General features: G+C 39.6%; 2 protein-coding genes across 2 annotated transcripts in view; one reads left to right on the plus strand and one right to left on the minus strand.

Moving 5' to 3' along the window:
• The first annotated feature begins 6,952 nt into the window (after nt 1-6,952).
• On the plus strand, nt 6,953-14,140 carry cd36 (CD36 molecule (CD36 blood group)). Its single transcript, XM_079656557.1, has 12 exons — nt 6,953-7,266; nt 7,592-7,752; nt 7,893-8,037; nt 8,947-9,102; nt 9,188-9,279; nt 9,480-9,529; nt 9,650-9,716; nt 11,983-12,170; nt 12,283-12,401; nt 12,486-12,559; nt 13,410-13,464; nt 13,560-14,140. Exons 1-12 carry the CDS (start codon nt 7,144-7,146, stop codon nt 13,728-13,730), a joined length of 1,401 nt encoding a protein of 466 aa, XP_079512683.1. The 5' UTR covers nt 6,953-7,143; the 3' UTR covers nt 13,731-14,140.
• Nucleotides 14,141-14,957: 817 nt separating this feature from the next.
• Nucleotides 14,958-24,216, minus strand: part of sema3c (sema domain, immunoglobulin domain (Ig), short basic domain, secreted, (semaphorin) 3C) — a 36,031-nt gene continuing 26,772 nt past the window's right edge. Inside the window, exons 13-18 of the mRNA XM_079656556.1 lie at nt 22,533-22,621; nt 21,969-22,010; nt 21,571-21,728; nt 20,647-20,714; nt 19,045-19,175; nt 14,958-16,884 (exon numbers count right to left, since the gene is read on the minus strand). Of these exons, the coding sequence (XP_079512682.1) occupies nt 16,465-16,884; nt 19,045-19,175; nt 20,647-20,714; nt 21,571-21,728; nt 21,969-22,010; nt 22,533-22,621 (908 nt within the window). The 3' untranslated portion in view covers nt 14,958-16,464. The remainder of the gene's footprint in view (nt 16,885-19,044; nt 19,176-20,646; nt 20,715-21,570; nt 21,729-21,968; nt 22,011-22,532; nt 22,622-24,216) is intronic.

Here is a 24,216-nt window from a genome sequence, read left to right on the forward strand (position 1 = left end):
AGAAGTACTAAGTATAATATATATATATATATATATTTGTACTTTGTTACTTAACATCACTGCCTATATTATAACAAACTAAATGATACTAAACTATGTTACTGTATATTCATCTAGGAAAGCCAATATTTCTTAAAATGAAATATATAATACAAAAATACCTCTGCACTCATACATTCCATGCTGCAGATCAGTAGTTTAGCAGCAACTTTAGTCTATGAGCAGCACACTGACATTCACACAACACTTAGGAAGTACAAAAATCACCGTAGTTTGACTGTATTAATGTGATTTTTAAAACCAAAATGTATATTTTTTAAATGGGTTACCCTCAAAACTTGTCATTCTGCCGCTTTTAATTTGGAGGTAAACGCCCAAACCGGAAATTGCATGGCAGCGGATATCAAACCGGAACACTAGTAGCTTCACTCTCTAGTCCCCAAATAAAAACTCATCATTCTTACTTTGTTCACTTCAGCATGTGGCTTACATTTGAAAATACAATTAAGATAGTGATTAGTTAGCATGTGAGTATAAATGAATGGTTTCAACTGAAATTCTTGTATAGATATATTAAAAATAAAGGCTGACTATTAATTGCCTGTAACATGTGCACATAACACTCTATAATCATATTGACTGTTCAGGCTAAACTGTTACTGTGTAACCTGCATTTGTAGTATGCATTGTTCCCATGGGATCTAAGCCTTTGACTGTGGCAGTTTTAGTTCAACCTCCTCCCCATTCAGCTGTACATGACCATTGTTTGTGGTTTAAATGATTCAGCCCGTCAGACAAAGTCAAGTGTGAGTCTTCAAAGTCAACAGTGAGTCCAAAGGTTGACGGCGTTCACTTCAAAACACTCAAATGAATGCTCGTGGTTTAAAGTAAACAACCCTGCTTTTCCATGGAATTTTTATTTCAAACAATGGTATTTTTGGATTAAATGCACATTTGTGGGGATGACCTTTCCATTATAATGTAGTCCGGAGGTTTCCTGCTTTGTCATCTGGGCTTCTTTCCAGGTTTGTGATCACAAGAGCCAGAGGGTGTATCCCTTAGGCCAAAAAAGGTTATGATGACATTTTATTCAACAAAAAAAATACTACAGACATTTTTGTTTTTTGAAAAGGACAACAGATCTTATAAAAGACCACGCTTCTGTTTTAACATTTAACTTGTTAACTATGTATTTTTATTTTTTATATGAGGATCTATGTGCAAACCATACATTATTCATGAGAAAATGTCATTTGCTAGTTGGCTGTGTGCTTTACACTAACAGTTTTTTTTTTCAATCATACTAAGGACAAAAAGATGGGATGCTGCGTTTTGTGTACACTGTCCATCTTTCCACATGAAGAAGAAAAAGCTGGTTTGTTAAACACACATTTAACCTGTTACAGCAGAGATACAGGATATCGTCTAATTTTACAAAACCTAAAAATGCCAATTAAACAGTATGGAACCACAATGAAGTTGTACAAAATGAACAAATATCCATCTATTATAACATCTGTATTAAATACTATTGTAAAAATAAAAATAAATGTTAACAAGAAATAGATATAAACATATATAGTACAATAAGAATATAACAATTTATTGAAACATGTGCAGTCAATCAGAATTACAGTGGCGGAGCTGTTCGGACACACAAAATGAAATCCAATCCAAATGTTGAAAGTTGCATTTGCCAGATCAGCAGTAAAGTCAGTCAGGTGAGATTGAAACTGTTTTGACACGAGTGTTTGTTTGAACAGACAGACAGGCATTTGGCACAGAAAGTCAGCACATGGACAGACCTTCTGGACACGCAGTGAGAGGTGAGGGAATGGTGGTGCTGCTCTCCAGTGGTGAGAATATGGAACTTCACATTGCTGCATATTTATCAAATGTGGATAAAGAATCAAACCATTCAGCTGTCTTTGTTGATTTTTTGCAAGAAATTCTAGTCAGTCATACAAAAAGAACATTACTGTCTGCAGAGAGAAAGACGAAGAGTAGAGTTTGGGTTGTGTTAGGGAATAATTTGCTTAGGTATTCAACCTTCGACCCAGTTCATCGTTTTCTCTCTTTACTGTCTCTTTTCCCATGGCATAGTTCTACAGCCTTGGGTATTGCTGCTATCTCTCTTAAAGAGGAGCAGCTTGGGCGCATTGTTGAGGCTATGACAGAGCACAAGCCGCCGTGAGGTAGTTTACTAAAACAGGGTGTGTGATTGGTAATGTGATTGTAAACCATGTTATATATGCCGATGATTTGGCTATTGTTTCTCCTAGCAGTGCTGGATTTCAACAGTTGCTAAATTTATGTTCTGATTATGGTGTCAACTTTGATGTTAAATACAATGCTAAGAAGAGCGCTGTAATGATCTGCAGAGCAAAAGGGGATAAGAACCTTGGTTTTCCAACATTCTCTGTCAGGACAGGTGCTGTCTGTTTGCTGTAACACTAAGTATCTGGGACACATCATTACAGATAAAATGGCTGATGATGATGATGATGATGATGACATGAATAGACAGCGGCGTGTCTTATATACACAAGCTAACATGTTGGCTAGAAAATTCTCTTGGTGTTCAGATAAGGTTAAGGTGAACCTCTTTAGAGCTTATTGTACTCCTCTCTATACTGCCCCCGTGTGGGTCAAATTTAAGAAGGCGAGCCTCAAGAAGCTTCAGGTTGCTTAATGACTGTCTGCATATACTGCTTAGAAAACCAAGGTGGTGCAGCTGTGCAAGTGAAATGTTTTGTAATGCACGAGTCAACACGATCCATGCTCTCTTGAGAAATCTGATGTACAAATTCATCTGTCGATTGAATGTTTCTCATAACTCTGTCATTATGCTGCTTTCAAATCCGTGTCTCAGTGCTACACGATACCAGTCACCTCTGTGGAAACATTGGTATAACTGCCTTTTTTAAATTTCTATTTGAGTGTTGTATGTCTTTTAATAATGGACCAAGAGTCTCTTCAAATAAAAGCTGATTTACTCAGATAAATCTGATTTACTGTTCAGGGATGTAGGTTCCCTGGCGCATATTATTTTCTATGGACGAGAGCTCTCTAGTTAGATTCAGGGTCCATAATAATTGTTTAGTCTCACTGATAAAGAATGTTGATTAACACACTCCGAACTAGTTCAAACCTCGAGCTGCAGAAGAGTTCTTCAGAATTGGTTTGGCAACCGCTTTGCCAACTCGTGACACACCACCTGTCTTGTCAATTCTCCGGCCGTAACTCCAAATAAACCATCAGTGTTTGTTTGCCATCAAAGCTCCAGCTCTCCTCGTGTCTCTTTGAGTCCTGACTCTCCATTGCTACAGAAGTTTCCCCCACAGGTTGCATATTTAAGCACGGAAGATGGAGAAAAAGAGGGGTCAAGCATGGCGATAATGAAAGGAGCGTTCTGGAAGTTAGGGAGGCAGTATCAGGGAGTTCAACAGAAGTTGAAAGTCATACTGCTGGTGCACATAGAGTGTAACCAACAACAGAGATGTAAGAAATATTCAGATCTTGTACAAGTAAAAGTCCTGCATTCAAAATGTTACTCAAGTAAAGTACATAATTAGCATCAACATGCTTAAAGTACCAAAAGTAAAATGACAGATTGGCCCATTGCAGAATAATATATAAAATGTATTTTGATTATAATTATTGATGCAATAATGTGATTATCAAAGCCGGTAAAGGTGCAGTTAGTTTAAATGACTTTGAATTCTGCAGGGTAGATTGTAAATGTACTCCAGGTGTCTTAACTAAGAGTTGATTTAGTTTCACATTATTAATCCAAATCTGCAGAATATATAAAGATATTTAATAAATGTAGTGGCGTTAAGTATACCATTTACCTCTGAATTGTAGTGGAGTAGAAGTACAATGTAGCATAACTTGGAAATACTTAATACTTAATAAAGTACACATATCTCAAAGTTGTACTTAAAGGTCCCATGTCATGGCCATTTCCACTGATCATAATTCCATTGTTGAGGTCTACTAGAATAGATTTATATTGTGCAATTTTCCAAACTCACATTGGATTGTCATAAAGCATCTCTGTGAACTACGTGTATTCACTGAATTTCACTCTCTGCCTTTAACGGCTCGTTGTTGCTCCAATAGCTCCAGCCCCCACCCTCCCTGTGAGCACAGTGTGCTCTGATTGGTCGGGACGTTGTGAATCGCGTTGAGCTCCGTGGACGTGTGGTTTCCTTGTTTAGCGATACACATCGAAACACAGCCAAACTCATCCTGAGCACACACAAAGTCACAGCCGAAGTAAAAACAATAAGTGTTGCTTGATATTGAGTACGAAAAAGGTTGATAAACGCTGTGAGAATGGGTCTGCAGAGAGAATTTCGCCGCGATCCCAAATGTCTGTTATCAGCCTGCAGCCAGGGAGGAGAAATCAGCAGAGCTGCCTGCCACTGTGTGTGTGTGAGGAAGTCCGTGGATTGGTCAATTTGGACCAATCAGCGGGGGCTTAACGTAACGGCTCTGCGGACGTAACGTAACGGCTCCACGGATTGGTCCATTTGGTTCTGGGTAACGCATGACCGTATCGCGTCATAGCTCTGGGCTATTGGCCATTCCTACGTCACAATAGCCAGGAATTAAACAATGGACGAGGCGTTTTGGGTTTGCGGAGGTATTTTCTGTGTTAGAGCGTTACTCGCTACAGGGTGTACTTTGAGGATTTTGACTCTGCACACCGTTTACATGCATAACAACCTTCATAACACACAAGGGGACGGGTAATAACCGGAAAAGCATGACTTCAGTAAATGAACTTAGTTACTTCCCACCTCTGACTAACAAAATTGTAACACATCTTCTTAATAAGGACATTTCCCAAGCTTAGCAAAGCCAGTTAAAGAAAGCCAGTAAATATACAATAACTTTAGCAAGTAAGAATCACACAATGATATTATTAAAGTGAGTGATTAAAAAACCTTTCTGTTACACTGCAGAGCAGAATTTATGGGCTGGATATACGGTATGTTCAACCCTACAGTACAGCGTCAAACAGTGTCGTTTACATTTACATAATTTTTAAGGGCCACTCCACTGATTTTGCAATCGTCACATAGACAAGGTTATCTTAAACGCTAACAGATTACAAGCTATACTATGTTTAACATAGGTCATGTAACAATTTGAATGATGTCAACAAAGTAAATATTACATTTAAATACTTCTCTTACAATTGATCTAAACTATAGGCAACATATTTGAGCAGTTTATGAAACATAAACATAAAGGTGGGGTAGGTAATTTTGGAGAAACCAGCTCGAGTGCGCTAGAATTTGAAAATACACAACCGGAAAAAATCTGCCACTTCCTTACAGAATCCCTCCTCCAACACACGATTGCGCACATGACCATGAGGGAGCGCAAGATAAGTTTGTGCACAGATGGAAGGCTTACAGGCAGGTAGGCCATCCAGTTATTTTAGCCGGCCCGGCTAAAATGATTGGTCGTGCTTTTTACAGTACTACGGCTTCCACAGATGACATTTTTTATGGATTTTTTGTCAAAGCACTTAAGATATTCATTGCTATCGGGATGTTAAGAGCATTCCATGGAATATAACAAAAAGTGTATCTCGAGCCGGTTTCTCAAACTTACCTACCCCACCTTTAACCAACCATGATAACTGTCAAATATAATTATTTTCTATTGAATGTTTCTGTGTTTTTACTGGAACAAGACTATACAATCAATATTGTAAACTGCATTTAGGCTTTTGGTTTTCTTTACCGAAAAAATTAAAACATACAGATTTAGCCTAACCCCTTTAATCGCCAACCTTTTGGTAAGTAACTTGAATTAATTACATATTTTCTCCTCAGTAAATTTACCTCAAAACAGGTGCATTTATTCGATCTCCATTCACATGTAACTATGTAGTTCCAGCACTGCACAGTACAGCCTGTAAAAGCAGTTGTATAATGCCCTCTATCATAGTGCCATTGTGATGTTATATAGGTTATCATGGTTCCCGAAATGTATTCATTACATAGGGAATGCAGGTTTTGACACGTGCATTAAGAGTGTGAAGATGTGAGGTAAGGTCACAGTTCAGTTCTATAGTGTAGGATGCCACATTTTTGCCCATGACCCATCGGAATTGAACAATGATTGAACCACTCTGCTGCACAGATTGTCGACATGTTGTCCCCTTGTCTTGTTTTGATAAACAGCAGACAGTGGGATAGTCTGTTTTGTTTCTTGAACTTTTGGCAGAGGGTTTGAAAAAGGATTGTATCAATCAATCATTATGTGTACAACTAACATTATTGCGTCGCTGACTCGGTTCCAAGAGCTCATGTGATATAAATGCAGGTAAATCACAATAAATCAAGATAAGTGTGTCTCAAATGTCTAAAGAAGAGATTCAATTGCAATTATTTTTATATCCCGTATTAAGACAACCACAAATAAAGATACACTTTAACGGTTGCTGCACTATGAGGATATACTTAATCATTTATAGGTTCCCGCTTTTGTGTCTCTTGTACAGTTGAAGCTTGGAGCAAAGAGGAGAAGAGATGAATAGATAGAGAATGACAGATAAGAATGAAATCTCTATGAAGGTTGCCGTCATCCAGGTCATAGGATATCTATTTTTTCTGGGTCATAGGATATCTATAACTGATATGTCCTGGAAAAATAGGATTAAATTAGGTAATGGCAAGTCCATTTTTTTGTAATACTACTAGGTGAGCAACATGAAGAAACAAAACAAATATGGTCTTTCTATAGGATCAGAAATGTGCGTTATTTGAATGTGTATGTGCCTAATTACATTTCAACCTTTCTCCTCAGTCTAGCTGTTATCACCTGCTCAGATAGTCTTTCTGATTCCTGTCGGGGAAAATGAACCATGAACCTTCTTTTCGTTATATAACTTCAGTGATAGGAGGTCCCTGGGCGCCTGCCAGAGGTGTCTGTACCTTTACCTGGCCTCAGCTTCTCTCTCAGCTCCTCTGATGCTACAGCCTGTCTGTGTCACTGCTGCTGCTGCCGGGACACAAAAACAAGACAAGCTGCACACACTAGCACACACCACAGATAGAGGCAGAAGAAGAACAGGCTGCCAGCAGACAGACGGACGCACGGAGGGAAACGCACACCACCATGGGATGCTGTAACCGGAGGTGCGGGCTGATAGCTGGAGCTGTGTTTGGGGCGGTGGTGGCCATCCTGGGCGGCATCCTCATCCCAGTGGGGAAGAGTATCATTGAGGAGACAGTGGAGAAGGTAGGGTGCTCAGTTTCAACCCTGGGTGGAGAATAGGGAGTGACAGAGTGTGTGAATGTGTGTGCGGAGATCAAGGTGAATGAGGAGAAAGGAGAGGGGAGCGTTTTGGAAAGCTGCTTCAAATGGTAAACAGGGAGCTGTGAAGAAGTGTGCCATGTTATCATTATCAAAGGACCTGTGATTTTATTAGACATTAAGACATTTCTTTGGCTGTTTAGACCCTTTTTCATAGCAGATGATTAACTCTTTTCAAAGGGGCAGCTGGCCTGCTGGCAGACTTGAAAGTGTGTTAAAAATAGCCTCTCTGTTTGTCTTTGGGGTTTAGGAGGTTGTTCTCGAGCCTGGAACACAAGCTTATGAGAACTGGGAGAGTATAGGGGTTAGCGTGTACAGGCAGTTTTGGTTGTTAGACGTGCAAAATGCCCAGGAGGTTTTGCAGGATGGAGCAATTCCAGTGGTGGTGGAGAAAGGACCTTACACATACAGGTAAGGTTGATTTATTACTGCTATTAACAAAAGTCAGCTCCTATATGAGCTTTTCATCACATTTAGCTGATATATAATTTAGAGGAATAGCCATTTGTATAACACAATTCAATGTCTGAGTAAGACCCTTTCCCCCACAGGACAAGATATCTTCCCAAAGAGAACATCACATTCAACCCCAATCACACCGTCTCCTTCATGCTGCCACAGGGCGCCATCTTTGAGCCCTCCATGTCAGTGGGAACAGAGGAAGACAAAGTCACCTCCCTCAACCTGGGCGTGGCTGTACGTGAGTGTCACCCCACTGTGTGGTGATTCCTGACTTGACTCAGCTATTCTATTAATAGTTACTATCCCTGTGCCAAAGCATGCAAAGCTGCCATGTCTAGGGTTGCTCTGGTCTGGAACCCACTCATTATGCGTGTTTACTTTTTGTGCCATATTCTATTTAAAGGGCTGAAAACTATCCAGAATGTCAGAATTACTAAGGCATAAATGCAATAGGTTCTGTGTCTCCTGTGCTGTTAATCATTTTGCGACCCTTCAGATTTCACATTTGAAGCTAATGCAAAAGGCTCATTCCAGCATTTACTCTAATGACACCAACCATGTTTATCATAAATAGGTAGTTAGCTTGGTTAGATTTTCTGACTCTTCATTAGATGGTGAAGGGGTAAACATTTACTTTGAGTGGTTAAGGTTACAATGTTTTGCAAATCTACACTGCGAGTGAGCTACATAAGCTACTAAAATAGCTAATCTGTTCCAAGCCAAGACTATGCCTGAATAAAATTGTAAAATTAGCTAAATTATGATTGAAATCTGATTACAAAAAAGGTACAAATAGTACACATTTAGGCAAGTATTGTCAGACGACCTCAGGCTTATTTAAACATGTTTCAAAGATGCTGCTGTGATAGTCTGGAAAATATGATTTTTTTTATAATTGCAATCTTTGTTTTGGCTAATGTGCTTTCTCTTCAAACTTTGATAAGGCTTAAATGATGAGCATGAGCAATTCCATTTCTGTATGCAAGTCATAAGGCAGTATCACAGTCATAAAATAGGCTTATCAACTGAGGAAACCGTTTTCCAAGCAAATTGTTATAGAACCATGTTGTTGGCTTTTATAATTGACACCATCATAGATCCCTTTTCAAATATAGGGTTATATTTTTCTGATTACATTTACAGGGAGCCTATTCTCTGGTTCCAAAACTGCTACATGCTCTCCTGGAGTTTCGGATAAAGGCAAGCAAGTCCTCGTTGTTCCAAAACCGTACAGTTGGCGAAATGCTGTGGGGTTACTACGACCCTTTGTTGAAAGATAACATTGGCCTATTTTTACCTGTAAGTAAACCAATATTATAGCCCTACAACATGTACCCAGTGACACCTCAGAAATAATAAGATTTGCTTATTTTCTTTCCTCTAGTACAATGGTACATATGATGGCATCTACAATGTCTTTGATGGAAAGGACGACATCTCAAAAGTTGGATTTATTGACAGTTGGCGAGGAGAAAGGTGAGTCTGGGAATGAAGTATTACAATTTGAGGCCTTGATCTTTTAATCAGCTTCAATAGATATGAAGTGGGAATCCAGTTGTTTTATCAAATCAAGTTAAGGTTGCACAGATTCTGCCAGATGAGAACGCTGTTTTTTTCTAATATTTCAGGCTGTTAAATCTAAAGTTCTGTCTGACAAATGTAATTTTGTCCAACAGTGTCTTACAATTCTGGGGCGACAAGTACTGCGACATGATCAACGGGACAGGTGCGTTACGTAGAAAAAATCCATAAGACTACTTTTTGTTGAGTTCTTCTAACACACTCCTGCAGATCTAAATAGAGATGAGTCACCTCTCTGACCTCATTTCTTCTCCCCCTTTCTCAGATGCTTCTTCATTCCCTCCCTTTTTGGACAAGAAGCCTCTGTATTTCTTCTCATCAGACATCTGCAGGTGATAAAGAGTTTCATTTTGTAGGAGCTATTTCATCTGAGGCAGTCTGACTATGCTTTGCAAACGTTAAGTAGGGCAGTAAGTGTCAACGATGGGAGATTTAACATCCTAATTAAGGAACGGCAACCATTTAAACGTTCTTTCTAGAAACCACTAGAGGTCAAAGCTTTCCAATACCAAACTATAGTCATGTACTGAAGTAAGGCAAGGCAAGTTTATTTATATAGCACCTTTCAACACAAGGCAATTCAAAGCAACAAGTTCTCCAACTCATACGACCAAATAGGCCGATTGTTCAGGCCCAATTATTACGACCAAATATGTCGTTTGTTCAAGCGCTTAATACGTCCTATAATTAAGTTTTAAAGTTTTCACCCTCTAGTGCTCCCGTTGAATGCAAACGTTACAGATGGTCGTTTATTCAAAAATAACCCTCTCTGTAAAATCCTAAATTGTAGGATAGTTTGGCCATTAAAACGCTTTTTGATTAGATTTCTAGCTTTTAGAATCCACGTCCAGTCGATATAGGATCTATAGTTTGATAGATATTATGAAGATGATTTGAGGTATGAGGCAGCCTCCATGTAAAGTTATGGGTTGAAAACAGTATTTCCGTTTTCGACGTTTTCATAATAAAACCAATGATCAAATGATTTAACAGTGATATCTGCATGGTTACTCAACTGTTGAAAAACTACTTTTTCAATGATTTTACCTAGAAATGGCAGGTTTGATATGGGCCTGTAATTGTTCATTACTGAAGCATCTAGATTATTCTTTTTTAAGAGCGGTTTAATGACTGAAGTTTTCAGGGCCTGTGGAAAAACACCTGAGTGAAGAGATGTGTTTACTATGTGAAGTAGACCTGAGGCCATGCAAGGAAAAACATTTTTGAAAAATCCTGTTGGAATAATATCAAGGCAGCAGGAGGAGGATTTCAGAAGTTGTATAATGTCCTCTAGGTTTTTATCATTAATCAGATGGAAGAGTGTCATGGTGTTTGAATTGATTTTAGGTGGACACGGGCAGTGCTTGAATTGGAATAAAAAAAGGTGCCAGTACTCTAAGTCAGCAACTGTTAAGTCAATTTATTTATACAGCCCAAAACAAGAATTTGGCTCAAAGTCATAGTATATCCATAATGCTGGTGGGTTTGTCTCTTTACTGTATATTTTAGAAAGGCTCACTGTACTTAAACAAAATGACTCAGGGTGCATCTGAGATTAGAGGGGGTGCAGTGGTAAAGTGCTATTTTTATAAGTGGGGAGTGGACCTGACACCCTCTAGGGGGGTCCAGGGGCAAGATTTTTTTTAAATATTGAAGATGCATAAATCTGGTGAACTTTGAGAGCAAAATGAAGAGATATATGGATACCTCTCAAAATCCATATGAAACAACTGTAAACAGATTTACTTTTTCTTTATGGATATAAAAGAAAGTAAAGCCTGACTCCTAGCTGGTTAAATGACTCCTCGTCCCAGAGTACACTCACCATCTTTCAGCAGGAAAGGAGAGAGGGAATCCTTGTCCGGCGACAACTGTTGTCTTTTCGCACTATTATTAAGCCACGCTAACATTTTCTAAATGCTAACGTTATGTGATGTCTTTTCTGCTCTAGTCTAGCGCTGCGGCGCGTCATAGATGCGTCATGAGATGCGTCATGAGATGCGTCATGCCGGCTGGGCATATTTGTTGACGTGCCGCCGGCGGCCGGTGGCTGAGTACCGGCATTTTACTGAGCACCGGCACCTTGCCACACATGGGTAAAAATCAGAAGTGCCGGTACTGCGTACCGGTGAGTACCGGCCCAATTCAAGCACTGGACACAGGGACAACACATTTGCTGTACCTGATACAGAGGCACTGACCGCTTGTCGAATTTTCTGAATTTTGTCAGTGAAGAAGGAGGCAAAGTCATTGCAGGCCCTGGTGGATAGAAATTCAGAGGCTATTGACACTGGGGGGTTAGTTAGTCTGTCGACAGTAGCAAATAAGGCACGTGCGTTGTTTTTGTGTTTGGTAATTATGTCAGAGAAGAAAGACTGTCGTGCATTTTTCAATTCCAAATTATAAAAGGCAAGTCTTTCTTTATAGATTTCAAAATAAACCTGGAGATTTGTTTCTCGCCACCTACGTTCAGCTTTTCGACACTCTTTTTTCTGTTTTCACGGTCATGGCCTTTCTCCATGGAGATAAATAAGTTGCATAGTAGAGCCCAAATATGACTGGGAACAGGAGGTGAGTCTGTGTTCTGTCTGTCTTCAGGTCTGTGTCAGCTGGCTTTGAGCAGAGCATGGATCTGAAAGGGATTAAAGTGTATCGCTACGTTCTCCAGCCAAACACCCTAGCCTCTCCAAAGGTCAATCCAGACAACCAATGTTTCTGCAGAAACGAAGTGACCACCAAGAATTGTACCTTGGCTGGAGTTCTGGACCTCAGCTCTTGTCAAGCAGGTCAGTTTGCATTTGTTCAGGCCAGGCATCCCAAAACGTTCTTCTACTGTTGTATCAGTGTGCTCAAGCAGCTTGATATTAAAAACTGTCTGTTTAACTGCCATTTGAACAGGGAGACCTATCTATATCTCTCTGGCCCACTTTCTTGGTGGCAGTAAGTCCCTACTTGAAAACGTGAAGGGCCTCAACCCCAGCGAGAAGCACCATGGCACCTACTTGGACGTGGAACCAGTAAGAGTTCCTCATCTTTGGGATTTTTGACTTTTAGCGGCAACAACTGTAATGCTAATATTATTTGTTGTGTATTTCCACCAGACCACCGGATTCACCTTGAGGTTTGCCAAGAGAATTCAAGTGAACATGATGTATGGACCATCAAACGTCATCACGTATGTTCTTTACACTTTTAAAAGAAAAGATGATTACTCTTATTTCCATTCTTGTGTTAAATGGGAAGATTGAGACCACTCATGTCTGAATGTTGAAGCTAAATCCAAGATACAGTTAGCTTAATATAGTATAAAGACTGAGAGCAGGGGATACAAGATAGTCTGCCTTTGTTAAGTTTATTGAAATGTTTTTTAAAATACGAAGTGGTAGTTTATCAGGGCAGGGGTCATCCCAATTTCCCAGGGTCCTATGTTCTCCATATAAACATCAGAAGAGATTAGTAAGGGCTATCCCACAGTTCAAATTAGACAAGAAGAAAGGGACACGGCAGGAAAATGCAGTTTGAAGGTATAAATGGTGTTAACAAGCGTAGAAATATCAATGTCTAAAATCAAGAAGGTCAAGGTCTTGCACCGGATTTTGAGGCCGTAGGTTTCAAGGAGTATAACATCATGAGACTTTAAGTTTACAGATGGGTGTTTTCAACATATTGATCCAGGGAAATATAGATTAAATATTTAACCCACTTAGATTTGCTTCTACAGAGGTTATGTGCCAACTAATTATTTCGCATTGCATGGACTGCTAAGCTAACCGCTAACCGGCTGCTGACTGAGGCTTCGTTTTACCTAACAGACATGAGACATGGTGTGTCTGCTATTCACTCAAGAGTCACAGATACCAGTACTTTTTTACAAAATGTCAAACCTTTTCTTTAAGATAAGATGGTACTTTATTGATCCCAATTTGGGGAGTTTGCACAGTATTTCTGTCAAACAACGCAAAATCAAAAGGAAAAGTTTGAGACATCATGCTCTGAATACCAACTAATGAACTCTTTATCTGCAGGGTGCTTAAGAAAGTCAAGGATTATACCATATTCCCTCTTGTTTGGATGAATGAGGTAAGATAAAAGCCCTGCAGTCATGAAGTTCAGAGTGTTCACTCAGGGTGCACGATAATGAGTCACACTTTCTCTGTCTCAATCTGTGAAACCAGACTGCTTCTGTGGATGACGCGACAGCGGACATGTTGAAGAAGGAGCTCATCACCCGTATCGAAATGTTGGACATAATACAGAAGGCACTGCTGGGCACCGGGGTGGCCACCTTTGTGCTGTGTCTCATTTCCTACTGCGTGGTGAGGAGAAACCAAAGCAAGATTGTGTAAATGAATCGGACAGAAGTGTGATGAGTGCAGGTTGCAGAGCAAAGTGCGTTTAAGCTGCTATGGGAAATCAAACCTTTTGATATAGAATTGCACTTTTTTGTAATTTCTGTGTTATTTATAATGTCATACTTCCTTTGATACCAGGGGGAATACTGTGATTTTGTAAAGCTTGAGAGTTTTGCTAGGTTTAATTTGAAATGCAAACACTGTAACATTAACTGTATCAGGGATCTTCCAAGGGAGAGCAGAGGGAGAATCCTCTTTAGTGTCAGGTTATAAATCTGCAAAGAGGAGAAATGGGTTTGTTTGACATCCTTGGCAAGAATTGTACGATTCTAATATTGCGCAAATGTTTGTATACTTTGCTGAAATAGTGTCTTCAAAATGAATAAAAGCTGACAAAGATCTTCTCATTGGGTTTACTTTATGCCTACTGGATTGTTCCTGCCCGGCAACAGTCTTGGTCCAAAATACATCTGCTGAAACAAACCTCTGCATTGTACACGCTGAAGAAAAAAATCCTCTACACCTTAAGAGGCCCATAAATCAAAAAGAGTTATAAAATGTGCTGGGGGATGATTACAGTGGTTTTGAATGGTACTTGGGTTTGTTTGGTGAGAAAGCATTATTTCTGCCCAGCAGGAGGCCTCTTTTGGCTTTTATGGGTTTTAAATGACCCTCTGCAGCCTCCTGGGTGTCTTTCATTCTACTGTCAGGTCCATTATAATGGAGTGTTTCATTGGGATTAAAACATCCCTTCCTGGTGGTGGTGCAATGTCTCCCCTCTTAGGCTTCTGAGTAGTTTCAAACTTTGGGAAATGTATCTATTTTTTTGTTTTTTGGGAACTTTTACCGATGATCAATACACCTCGCTATGTTTTGTTACCTTGGTACAGAGCCAGGGTACATGTTTCCAGGCTTTATGCTAAACTAAGCTAAGCTAGGCTAAGCTAAGGATTGTAACTTCGTATTTACTATACAGACGTGAGAGGTATCAATCTTCTCATCTGACTCAGCAAGTAAAGCAAATGTCCACAAATCACATTGTGTGTGACTGTACCTCTAAAGGGAAATCATAATAAGCTCTCATAGCATCATATGGGCCACGTTGGACTATTTAAGTAAACTGCGGAATAATGTATTGGCCAGTAACAGAGAAAGTTAATATTTTAAGCAAAAATATTAATAACATTTTCTGACAATAAAAAGCATGATTTTCTTGTAAAATTGAGATTTATCGGAACAGATTTATTCAGGCTATCATGACATTAATAAATAGAAATACATATATTTCATAACACTGAAATGATACTGAGTTGACATGATGCTGATCACACAGCTTTATGAAATGCAGAGCAGATGTCTGTTTAGAGGAAAGTAAGGACTAGAGTATTTTCTCAAGATAAAAACAATACCGTATGTCTCTGCAATTTGCAGATACAGTCATAGTTCGTGAAATATGTTGAAAGTATATACACTTTTTCACAAACATCTGCACAACATTAAATTAAAAGGACACAAACAAAAATATACTCTGTACACAAGCAACAAATAATTTCTATCTACATTAACTACCATTCTGAAAAAAAAAGTCTATTCACATATGTCAACTATTTTCTGTGTCCACTTGGCTGAATGTGGAAAATGTGAAATCCAAAGAAGGATATTGTCACGTTTCAGCATCTACGTGTTGATGTAAACTATGCTGTAAAAATAAAAATGTGCGTATCTGTTAGTTAATCATATCTAATCCAGGAGAGGATTAACATTACCGATGAATTTCTATAAACATGCTTCTGTACTAGAAACCAGAGAAGAAGAAAATATGCAGCTGAATTACGGTGAGGCATATTCTCTTACATGTACATTTGATTAATAGATTCACAGGATTTCATATGCTGTCGAGTATATTACTTCTATTTCTACCATAAACCCTGGATGTTAAATTTGGCCTTTGAACTAATTCCTTTTTAACTTACAGCGCTGTAATATAACACTTTTTATTGGGTCTACTTTCCATCTGTTCCTTGTGTTAACAGTGCTATTGTGTACAGTCAGGCAGTCAACCCATGAGAAAAAACTTTTTCTCACAAATGGACTTTTTATTACCCTACAGTATGTGTTGCCACAAAGCAATTTTAGCCATTTCTCCTGAACAGAAAACACTTTTCTAGTTTAAGTAAATACAGAAAGGTGAGTAGAATCTAATAAAATACTAATATTACTCTTGGAGAGGGCGCTCACTCTAAAGCATGCAGCAGTCTCCCTTTGTCCCTTTTCAATCTATTTTATTTACTATCATGATTTTTCGAATTACCAATCCCTCCATATCAAATTCATTGTGAGATAATATCCAGCTAGTCCAATTTCCCCTCTAATATCTAAAATATGATAAGATCATTGACCGTAGCTGCATCTCAAGGTGTATTATCATAAGCAATAGCAGCTTAGACCCAAGGTTATTAGTGGCACTCATAACAGAGCCGTTACCGTCTGTTGTGACTGCGACAGCAAATGAGTTGCTAGTGGGTGTCTGTGCGTGTGTATTAGTGTATGTCACAGCCATCTGGTCACCGTACCTCATGCAAGAAAAAAAGCCCGGATAACAACTCCCCACACCCACCTCTGTTTTTTTTTTTACTGTCCATCCACAGTGCAGTTTGAGATGAGAGTTCGAAAATGTGAGGGTCTGGAAACAGAAAGGTGTTAGCGTCAGTTTGTGCACCTTGCTGTGTCAGACCTCTGGGAGGTGGTTGCGGCGGTTGCGGCTCTTCCTCCGGTCCAGCAGGGGCTTCAGTTTGGCCAGGTCCCCCCTGAGAGGGCTAGGCGGCGGGGGCTGCTGCTGCCTCTGCTGGAGGTTCTGCAGCTGCTTCCTTTCTTTGCAGTACTGTTGAACAGCCAGGCTCTCTGACGGACTGAAGGCAGACAGAAGGACCTTAGGGTGCAGCATGCTGGCCCAGGCCCAGGGAGACTGCTGTTTGTCCGTCAGCACGCTCACCATTGCCTCGCTCAGGACCCGCAGGCGGATCTTGGCGACGGTGCGCTTGAAGCGGTTCTCGGTGGTCAGGCAGTAGTAGAGGCCCTGGTCGGACATCTGGACGGAGCGGATGAGGAGGCCGTGCTCCGTGGAGAGGACACGCTCACTCAGCTTCACCTGAGGGCGGCACAGTTAGGTCATAATCACACACATGGTTTGCGGCAGAGAATTGGAAAATATTCAAAATTATTTCAATTGCCAAACAACAGGTGACTACAATGGTGTTTTAGGTACAACAATTCATAGATAAAGGTCCATTTAGAAAGCACATTTTAAAGTCGTGTTAAAGAGGTACCTTTTGTTGAAAAATGAAAAAAAAACATTTACGAGAAATTGTTTAAAAAACTAATGTCACAACAGGATTCAGAAAAGCTTGTCCATGCTTTTATCTTGAGTAAACTCGACTACTGCAATAGTGTATTCAAAGGGCTGACAAAATCTATCAGAAAGCTGCAGCTGATTCAGAACGCTGCTCGAGTCCTCACTAACATTAAATGGTAAATGGTAAATGGACTGTACTTATATAGCGCTTTATCCAGTCTTTAAGACCCCTCAAAGCGCTTTACATACTACATGTCATTCACCCATTCACACCCATTCATACAGAGCAGTGTACCTTACTCTATAGGACCTAACATTGACACACATTCACACACCGTTGGCCATGCCATCGGGAGCAACTCAGGGTTAAGTATCTTGCCCAAGGATACATCGACATGTTGACTGCATGGGCTGGGATCGAACCCACAACCTTCTGGTTGAAAGACGACCGCACTCCCTCACAGCCACAGTCGCCCCATAACATTAAAAGAGTGGATCACATCAGTCCGGTTCTGAAATCTTTACACTGGCTTCCAGTCGGCCAAATAATTTATTTTTAAAGTACTATTGCTAGTTTCTAAATCACTAAATGGTTTAGGACCAAAGTATATTAACAATCTCCTACATAATTATGAACCATGAAGTTGTCTCAGGTCTTCTGGGACGGGTCTGCTCTCGGTTCCGAGAGTAAGAACAAAACATGGAAAAGCAGCGTTTAGCTATTATGCCCCGACAATCTGGAACAAACTGCCCGAATCATGCACGTCTGCAGAAACTCTTACTATTTTCAAATCGAGACTGAAAACATATGTTTTTGCTGCTGCTTTTAATTGAGCTGTTCATATTTGCACTACAGTATGCCATTTAAACATGTATTGTATACATGTTGTGTTTATTTTATTATCTTTACTTTGTAATGCCTTTCATAAAATGCCACAGACTGTATTTATTCTTAAAATGTCTTTTAATTTATTTTGTAAAGCACTTTGAATTGTCGCATGCTGAAAAGTGCTATACTGTATAAATAAACTTGCCTTGCCTTGCGGCATTTGGGAATATTCTCCATTTTATTTTACTTGTGACCTTAATGAAAGTTGTAACTGACGTGGAAAATAACATGAATAAATACTAAACTCAGATTTAAGGGTCTCTATCATTATTGATTCAATATGACCTGCCTGTCTTTCAGTATCGTCACATCTGATGTTGATTGGAAAAGGCAAAATGGGCTCTCTTCATTCAATGTAAGTTATATGTTACAATTGTAAAGGCCACAGCATTCTCTGTAGAAATTGTATGTGTGGTTGCTGCAGAAAGTCTGCAGTTGAAATTGTTGAATCACTGAAATAAGTTGAAATGGCAGCAATAGTGGAGGTGATGAAAGTAGCTGAAATGTTTTGATTGTTAACTATTTCAAATAACTGTCGCTGACATTCTAAATGCAACAGTTTATTCCTTTTTTCCACTGACCACTCTATAATCAGCCAGGCATTAGATTGGAGGAGTCTCCATAATTACACACCATAAAACTAAAGTGATTTATTTCAATGCCAACTTATTTTCTCATGGGAAACGGCTATAAAACGCCCATTACTCTGAGTACACCGGAGAACTGAGAGCTAAATCCACAAAAGATGTTTCATTATTTAATCTTTCACAGCCTTTCAAGGGGTTAAAAAGGGTGTCAAATATTTGTAAAATGTTTCCCCGTGGAGAATTCAGTCATTAGTAAAAGTCCTTATCGAGTTAGATCTGTATCACTTCTACGTGTTCACCGTGTAATTCCTCAGGCAAGTCCAGATAAAGCGGTGAGCTCATTTAATTGCCATGTCACGTTTAACCATCTGATCAAACAACCAAAAGGAAGTTTAATCGGATACATCTCGTAGGAATTTTTATTGTATTTAATCTTACATATGACATGTTGACTTTGACCTTTCTGTATGTCAAACCGACCTCTTTCCTCCTGTCGTTGTCCCTTTGAATGAGCCAGCGAATGGATGCCTGAGGAGACTTGGGAAGACACTCGAGGAAAGTGGTGTTGTTTTTCACACCGTACTGCGTCATCTCCACTGCGTTTCTGTATTCTAACACACACACAAACACACACAAACACAGAGTCAGGGGAGTCACGTCAGACGTCACTTGCCGACAGAAACAAATCCCACAGATGGACTCAAATCTGTCTCAAGTCCCAACTGTGAGGGAAATGTTGACACAGAGCTTAGTTCGGCCACCAGCTGCACAACCAAACCTCCCACACAGATTTATTCAGTTTCTACACACTGTAAAAATAACTTTCAATGCATCAGAGCAACACCGTTTCGTCTAATTTACAGTGTCGTTTTGTTGCAGGTAACTGGTTCATCACTTAGCTGGATGTATGAAAGGGTTGTGACTAATTAGACGTAATGGCCATATTGTTGGTTCCCCAAGCTCGTTGAAATTCACCTCGTTTGTAGTTTAAATATGTAAACTGTTCATGAAAATGGGGCACTCTCCTACTATTTAACTGCACCTTGGTAATGCCATTATGTGAATATTAAACACATTTTTTGTAAGGGGTGATCAGCAGTACCTGGACTCACAAACAAGCAAAAAAAGCCCTGGACTGAGACAAAAAATCATACAGACAAACAACTATAATCCAAAAAGTAACAATTAATATTTTGCCATTCAAAGATTAACTATTTAAAATGGAAGATATGTTCCTGATGAATGTGAATCTATGTTGTTTAAGTATCTCTCTAACATTAGAAATGTTCTGTTACAAAAACTGTACATAACATCAGTAAATATTTGGAGCTGCATACTTCTTTTACACCTAAAATCGAACTAAAAACAAGCTGAAAAGTAAAACACATTTTAAACTTATACATTAGTTAAGGCTAAAAGGCTAGCTAACTGTTACCTATTGAGAACTAACAACATTAGCATTCATTTGGATTGGAGTTATGGCCACCTGATGAATGTAAAGTCATTTTTTAGTAGTGTTAACTCTTTCTGCTAAGCCTTTATAGCTGTTAGCATACATCAACTACATGCTAATATTGCATCCTGCCTAGTGCTGGGCAGTTAGCTTTACTAAACCCTTAGCAAAAAGATGCTAAGCTCCTTAGAGCTGAGGGAAAAAGTAAAGTTGGGTAATAATTCTTTGTGGGTTTGTCAGCTTTCACATTAAACAGTCATTTGAACCTTAGGCTATATCTTTCTTATCAGTAATGGTATAATTTTTCACATGCATGCTTTGGCAAAAACTAAATGTCAGTTTATCACTCTGCATCAAGATGTATTACTGTAGATCATTTTAAAACTTATCATTGTGAGTTGTATGACCCCTTCTCTCTCTATGGCGTGATAGACACTGGGTTTTATTTATTAAAGCACTTAAAGATTATTTTAACCCTTTTTGTTGCTACGGTAATGTCTTTTAATATGGGCCTATCAAACACTCAAAAGATTGGATTATGTTCCAGGTTCCAGCTGTTGTTTTAACTCAGCTATTTTGTAAATTAGCTCCTTACCATAATATATTTCAGAATTAAAATAAAGATATACCTTTCAGATTAAATCCTCTGCATTGAGTGAGTGGATTTCCATGCATAATGTCCTGCCGTCTGCTTCTCCTGAAAAAAAGAGAAAGAAAATAGCAGTGAGTATAAATATACTATTGCTCAGAAAAAAATACATAATCCTTCTCCTCACATGATCATCTCATTAATTCCGTGGAAGAAGCAGTCAGTTCCAAAACAATAAGAGGAAAATCTGACTGTTATTCCACTCGGTGATGCACACTCACATCAAACAGCTTGAGGAAGAGAGCACGTAAACACCTCACACACTTCGGACACATTTTCCACAGGAAAACAGCGTCTGCGCTTTTGTTCTGGGACCAAACTAAACTTGACCTGTGTCTGACTGGAATGTCAAGAGACACACAGCCGGTCCTTAAAGAGACCAGAGAGGTATCGCTTCAGAGGCGAGGTGTCACTCATACCTTCTTGTCTGTGTTATGTCTAGCAGACTGAGGGAAATAACGAAAGTAAAACTAGTGACATATTTACATTGAAGTGTGCACTGAAGGATCTTTAGGCCCTCACAAGATGTAAGCAGCCCCTTTCTATTCTTGTTCAACATATTTTTCCATCTGTTGCCTACAACCAATATGCTGTACAGTGGTTGATCATATTTGTTGGAAGCTCACATCAACTAGATTGCAATAGCAATTGGGAAAAAGTGAACTGAAAACAGTACACTATTCAAAAATCTAAACTATGCTAATGTTTATGTACCACTTTGAAATAGCTGCCTTTATGAATGGGCTCTTTATCAACACCTGTCAGCACTTATTAACTCTGAGGGGCTTCAGAGAGTTTCTTGTCCTTGGGCAACACTGAATACTTCTTAGATTGAAATGTAAAGATACTGAATACTGGCACCAAACTGAAGTTGAGGGCCCTAAAGCTGGAAACCATTGGGTACCTTTTGCTGGTGGGATAGAAGCGCGAGCAGCTGAGTCCGTCCCAGGCACAGTAGGGGTCTCTGGCGAGGCAGCAGTCAGCGCAAGCCGAGCCGTAAGCGTGACAACGGTGCAGGGAGACCTGTGAGACCCCGAACTCGGAGCTGACGTACAGCTGTTGCTATAAAGTAAACAGTTCAAATGTCAGCAGTCCTGTTTGTCTTAATAAGTGGCCGGCTCACAGGAAAATGAGGTAGAGCGCCGAAACAATTATGACTTATTATTTCCTTGCCCTTGGGGGGCTTATTATGCACAAGAGATTTCTGTTTCGTGCATTACATAGTAGCCACAGACAATGAAAAACATATTAAAACAATAAAACTGCACTTGAAATGTGAGGTGAGCATAGTTTGGCACTTACTTTTTTTGAGGATATTCTCAAGTTTGTAACAGAAGCTTGATTCTGAAAAATAGGACACATAAGAGCAAAGTTCAGAGGTTTTCAAAATGTGTTGAAATGTTGGGGAAACAGGAACAGTTTATGAGGATTTTTCTTTAAAAGAAAAAAACAATCATAGCAAACACGGTGGACATCTCGGATCAGCTTCTCTCCAGATGTAACTGTACAGGAGAAATATATTCCTTCTTTAGCGACTAAATCTCCTTTGATTGATAAACTGCTATAGTCCAGGTGAAGTGGAAGATGAAAGCAGGCGAGGCCTTAAGTTCGGCCGCTTTGAGTCGAGATAAAACAACATGTGCGAAGGTTCACCAGGGGCAACCACCAGACCCTTGCAGTATGTTAGCATGTTTCCCATCACTCTCCGTTTCACTACACTGCAGAACATCCATCTCCTGAATGCCACCCTGCGTCTGTCTGTCCGCCCCTGGCCTTTGTGTTGTAGCCAGCCTTTGATTTTGGGGAAGGAAAAGGGATGAAAGCAAGAGCATAATGAAAGAAAGGGGAGTAAAACAGACAGCTGACCTTAAACACTTTCAGCTCCTCCAGGATCAGATCTTCATGGAGGGATTGATTGCTTGGCAGTACAATCACCTTCTGTACTGTACCCTTGTCTGGAGGCAGAAAGCAGAAAAGTCATGAGCATTAAACAACCGTGTGAAACAGATATGCCCAGTCACACTGCAGAGAATGCAGCGAAACTACAATACAACACTTGTGAGTTTGTTTTTTTACTCTGAGTCGGTTTTCCTTTGCCCGTGTTTGCTTTTGAATTAGGCATGATAGCCACTGCCAGTTTTCATAGCAAAATCAACTGTGTCAGTGGTGGGAATTGAAGCTGTTAAGCCCGTGTGAGGGAGGACAAGGGCCACGGAAAGGGCAAAATGCAATGCAACAATCATCAACGTGGCTGTTTTGTCCTGGGAATTGGCGCTGTCGAGAAGGGAGAAGGAGTTACAGTAACAGCTCCTGGAAATGCGTGATAAGAGCGCCTCCCTCATCCTTGAGACAAAGCAGCATTTTTTGGAGCTCAGATATGGGTTGGACACAGCACTGGCTCTTCTTCAAGAATCCAGGCGGGAGAAACAGAATGCAAAGGCTGCCTGATAAACACAAGCAGCTGTGAGAGAGAGAGCCTGAAAGCTGCTTGCTGAATACAAATCTGTGTGGACACGCACGAGAATGGATCCATGCATAATTAAATACGCACAAACATTTTATTCTGTTAAACCAACATGTTTTGGGTGTAAAAACAAGAAATATAGTATTATAGACTTGGACATTTGCCTGCCTGCAAGGTGATCTATGCGTTTCTGGGAATTTATAAAAACAAATGACAATATTAAGGTTAAAACAAGAACAAAATATCTGCAGGTTTTCTCACATGAATCAATGAAAGCAAACCATACGAGGCCAAAGTCCTCTCCCAAGGCACTTGTCTATGACCTATTTGCGACATAATTCATCATAAATGCTGTATCATGCTGTCTGCGTTTTGAAATGTGCCAACACACACACAGTTTACAATCGCCTCTGTTATCTGTTCATCTGATAACCAGCTGTTTCGATTGGACTTCACTTAACTTATTCAGCAGTGCACGTCAACTCATACGAGAGAAGATTTTGTTATTGCCACCATCATCTCATTATAAATAAGTTTGCTTCCAACTTCCTGGTTACAGGATTGGAGAGACTGTTCCATAAGGTGCCCATTAGAGCACTAATAAAAAGAAATCAGACAAGGATATACTAGCTCATACGATATGATACTTCTCCTGTTTATATAAGCTGATAACACATCAGATATTGAGGGGCAATAACTGTAAATATATAATAAATGTACTGCTTAAAAATCAATATGCAGGTATTAGAATAAAAAAAGGCTGTTTATTTAAAAAAATACATATGCTGACATACTGTATAATTATCACACATCACACTTATTGTTATCAATAACAGCCTTACAAATCCAGTTTTGATCAGGCCCTGATGCTCATGCCAAAAGTAATGTAAGTTAAACATTTTTAAATAAATGTAAACTGCACGAGAACCATTTCTGCGTCATTGGGCTCATGGCAAATGGACAGATGTGTGCCTATTTGATGAAAGAGTGCTATTGCGTTTACTAGAATGGGATGGACGTGAGGTTACAAGGACAATAACAATTTTTGGAGACAAAAAAAACCCTTAAAGCTGACTGTGCTTTGCT

Source organism: Notothenia rossii (genome assembly GCF_949606895.1).
Source record: "Notothenia rossii genome assembly, chromosome: 10".
Lineage (NCBI taxonomy): Eukaryota > Metazoa > Chordata > Actinopteri > Perciformes > Nototheniidae > Notothenia > Notothenia rossii.

Coding starts and splice junctions, on each gene's coding strand:
- cd36 (XM_079656557.1), top strand. CDS start 7,144: ATGGGATGCTGTAACCGGAGGTGCGGGCTGATAGCTGGAGCTGTGTTT. Junction 8,038..8,946: donor CCCTCAACCTGGGCGTGGCT/GTACGTGAGTGT, acceptor TTACATTTACAG/GGAGCCTATTCTCTGGTTCC. Junction 12,402..12,485: donor CCTACTTGGACGTGGAACCA/GTAAGAGTTCCT, acceptor TATTTCCACCAG/ACCACCGGATTCACCTTGAG.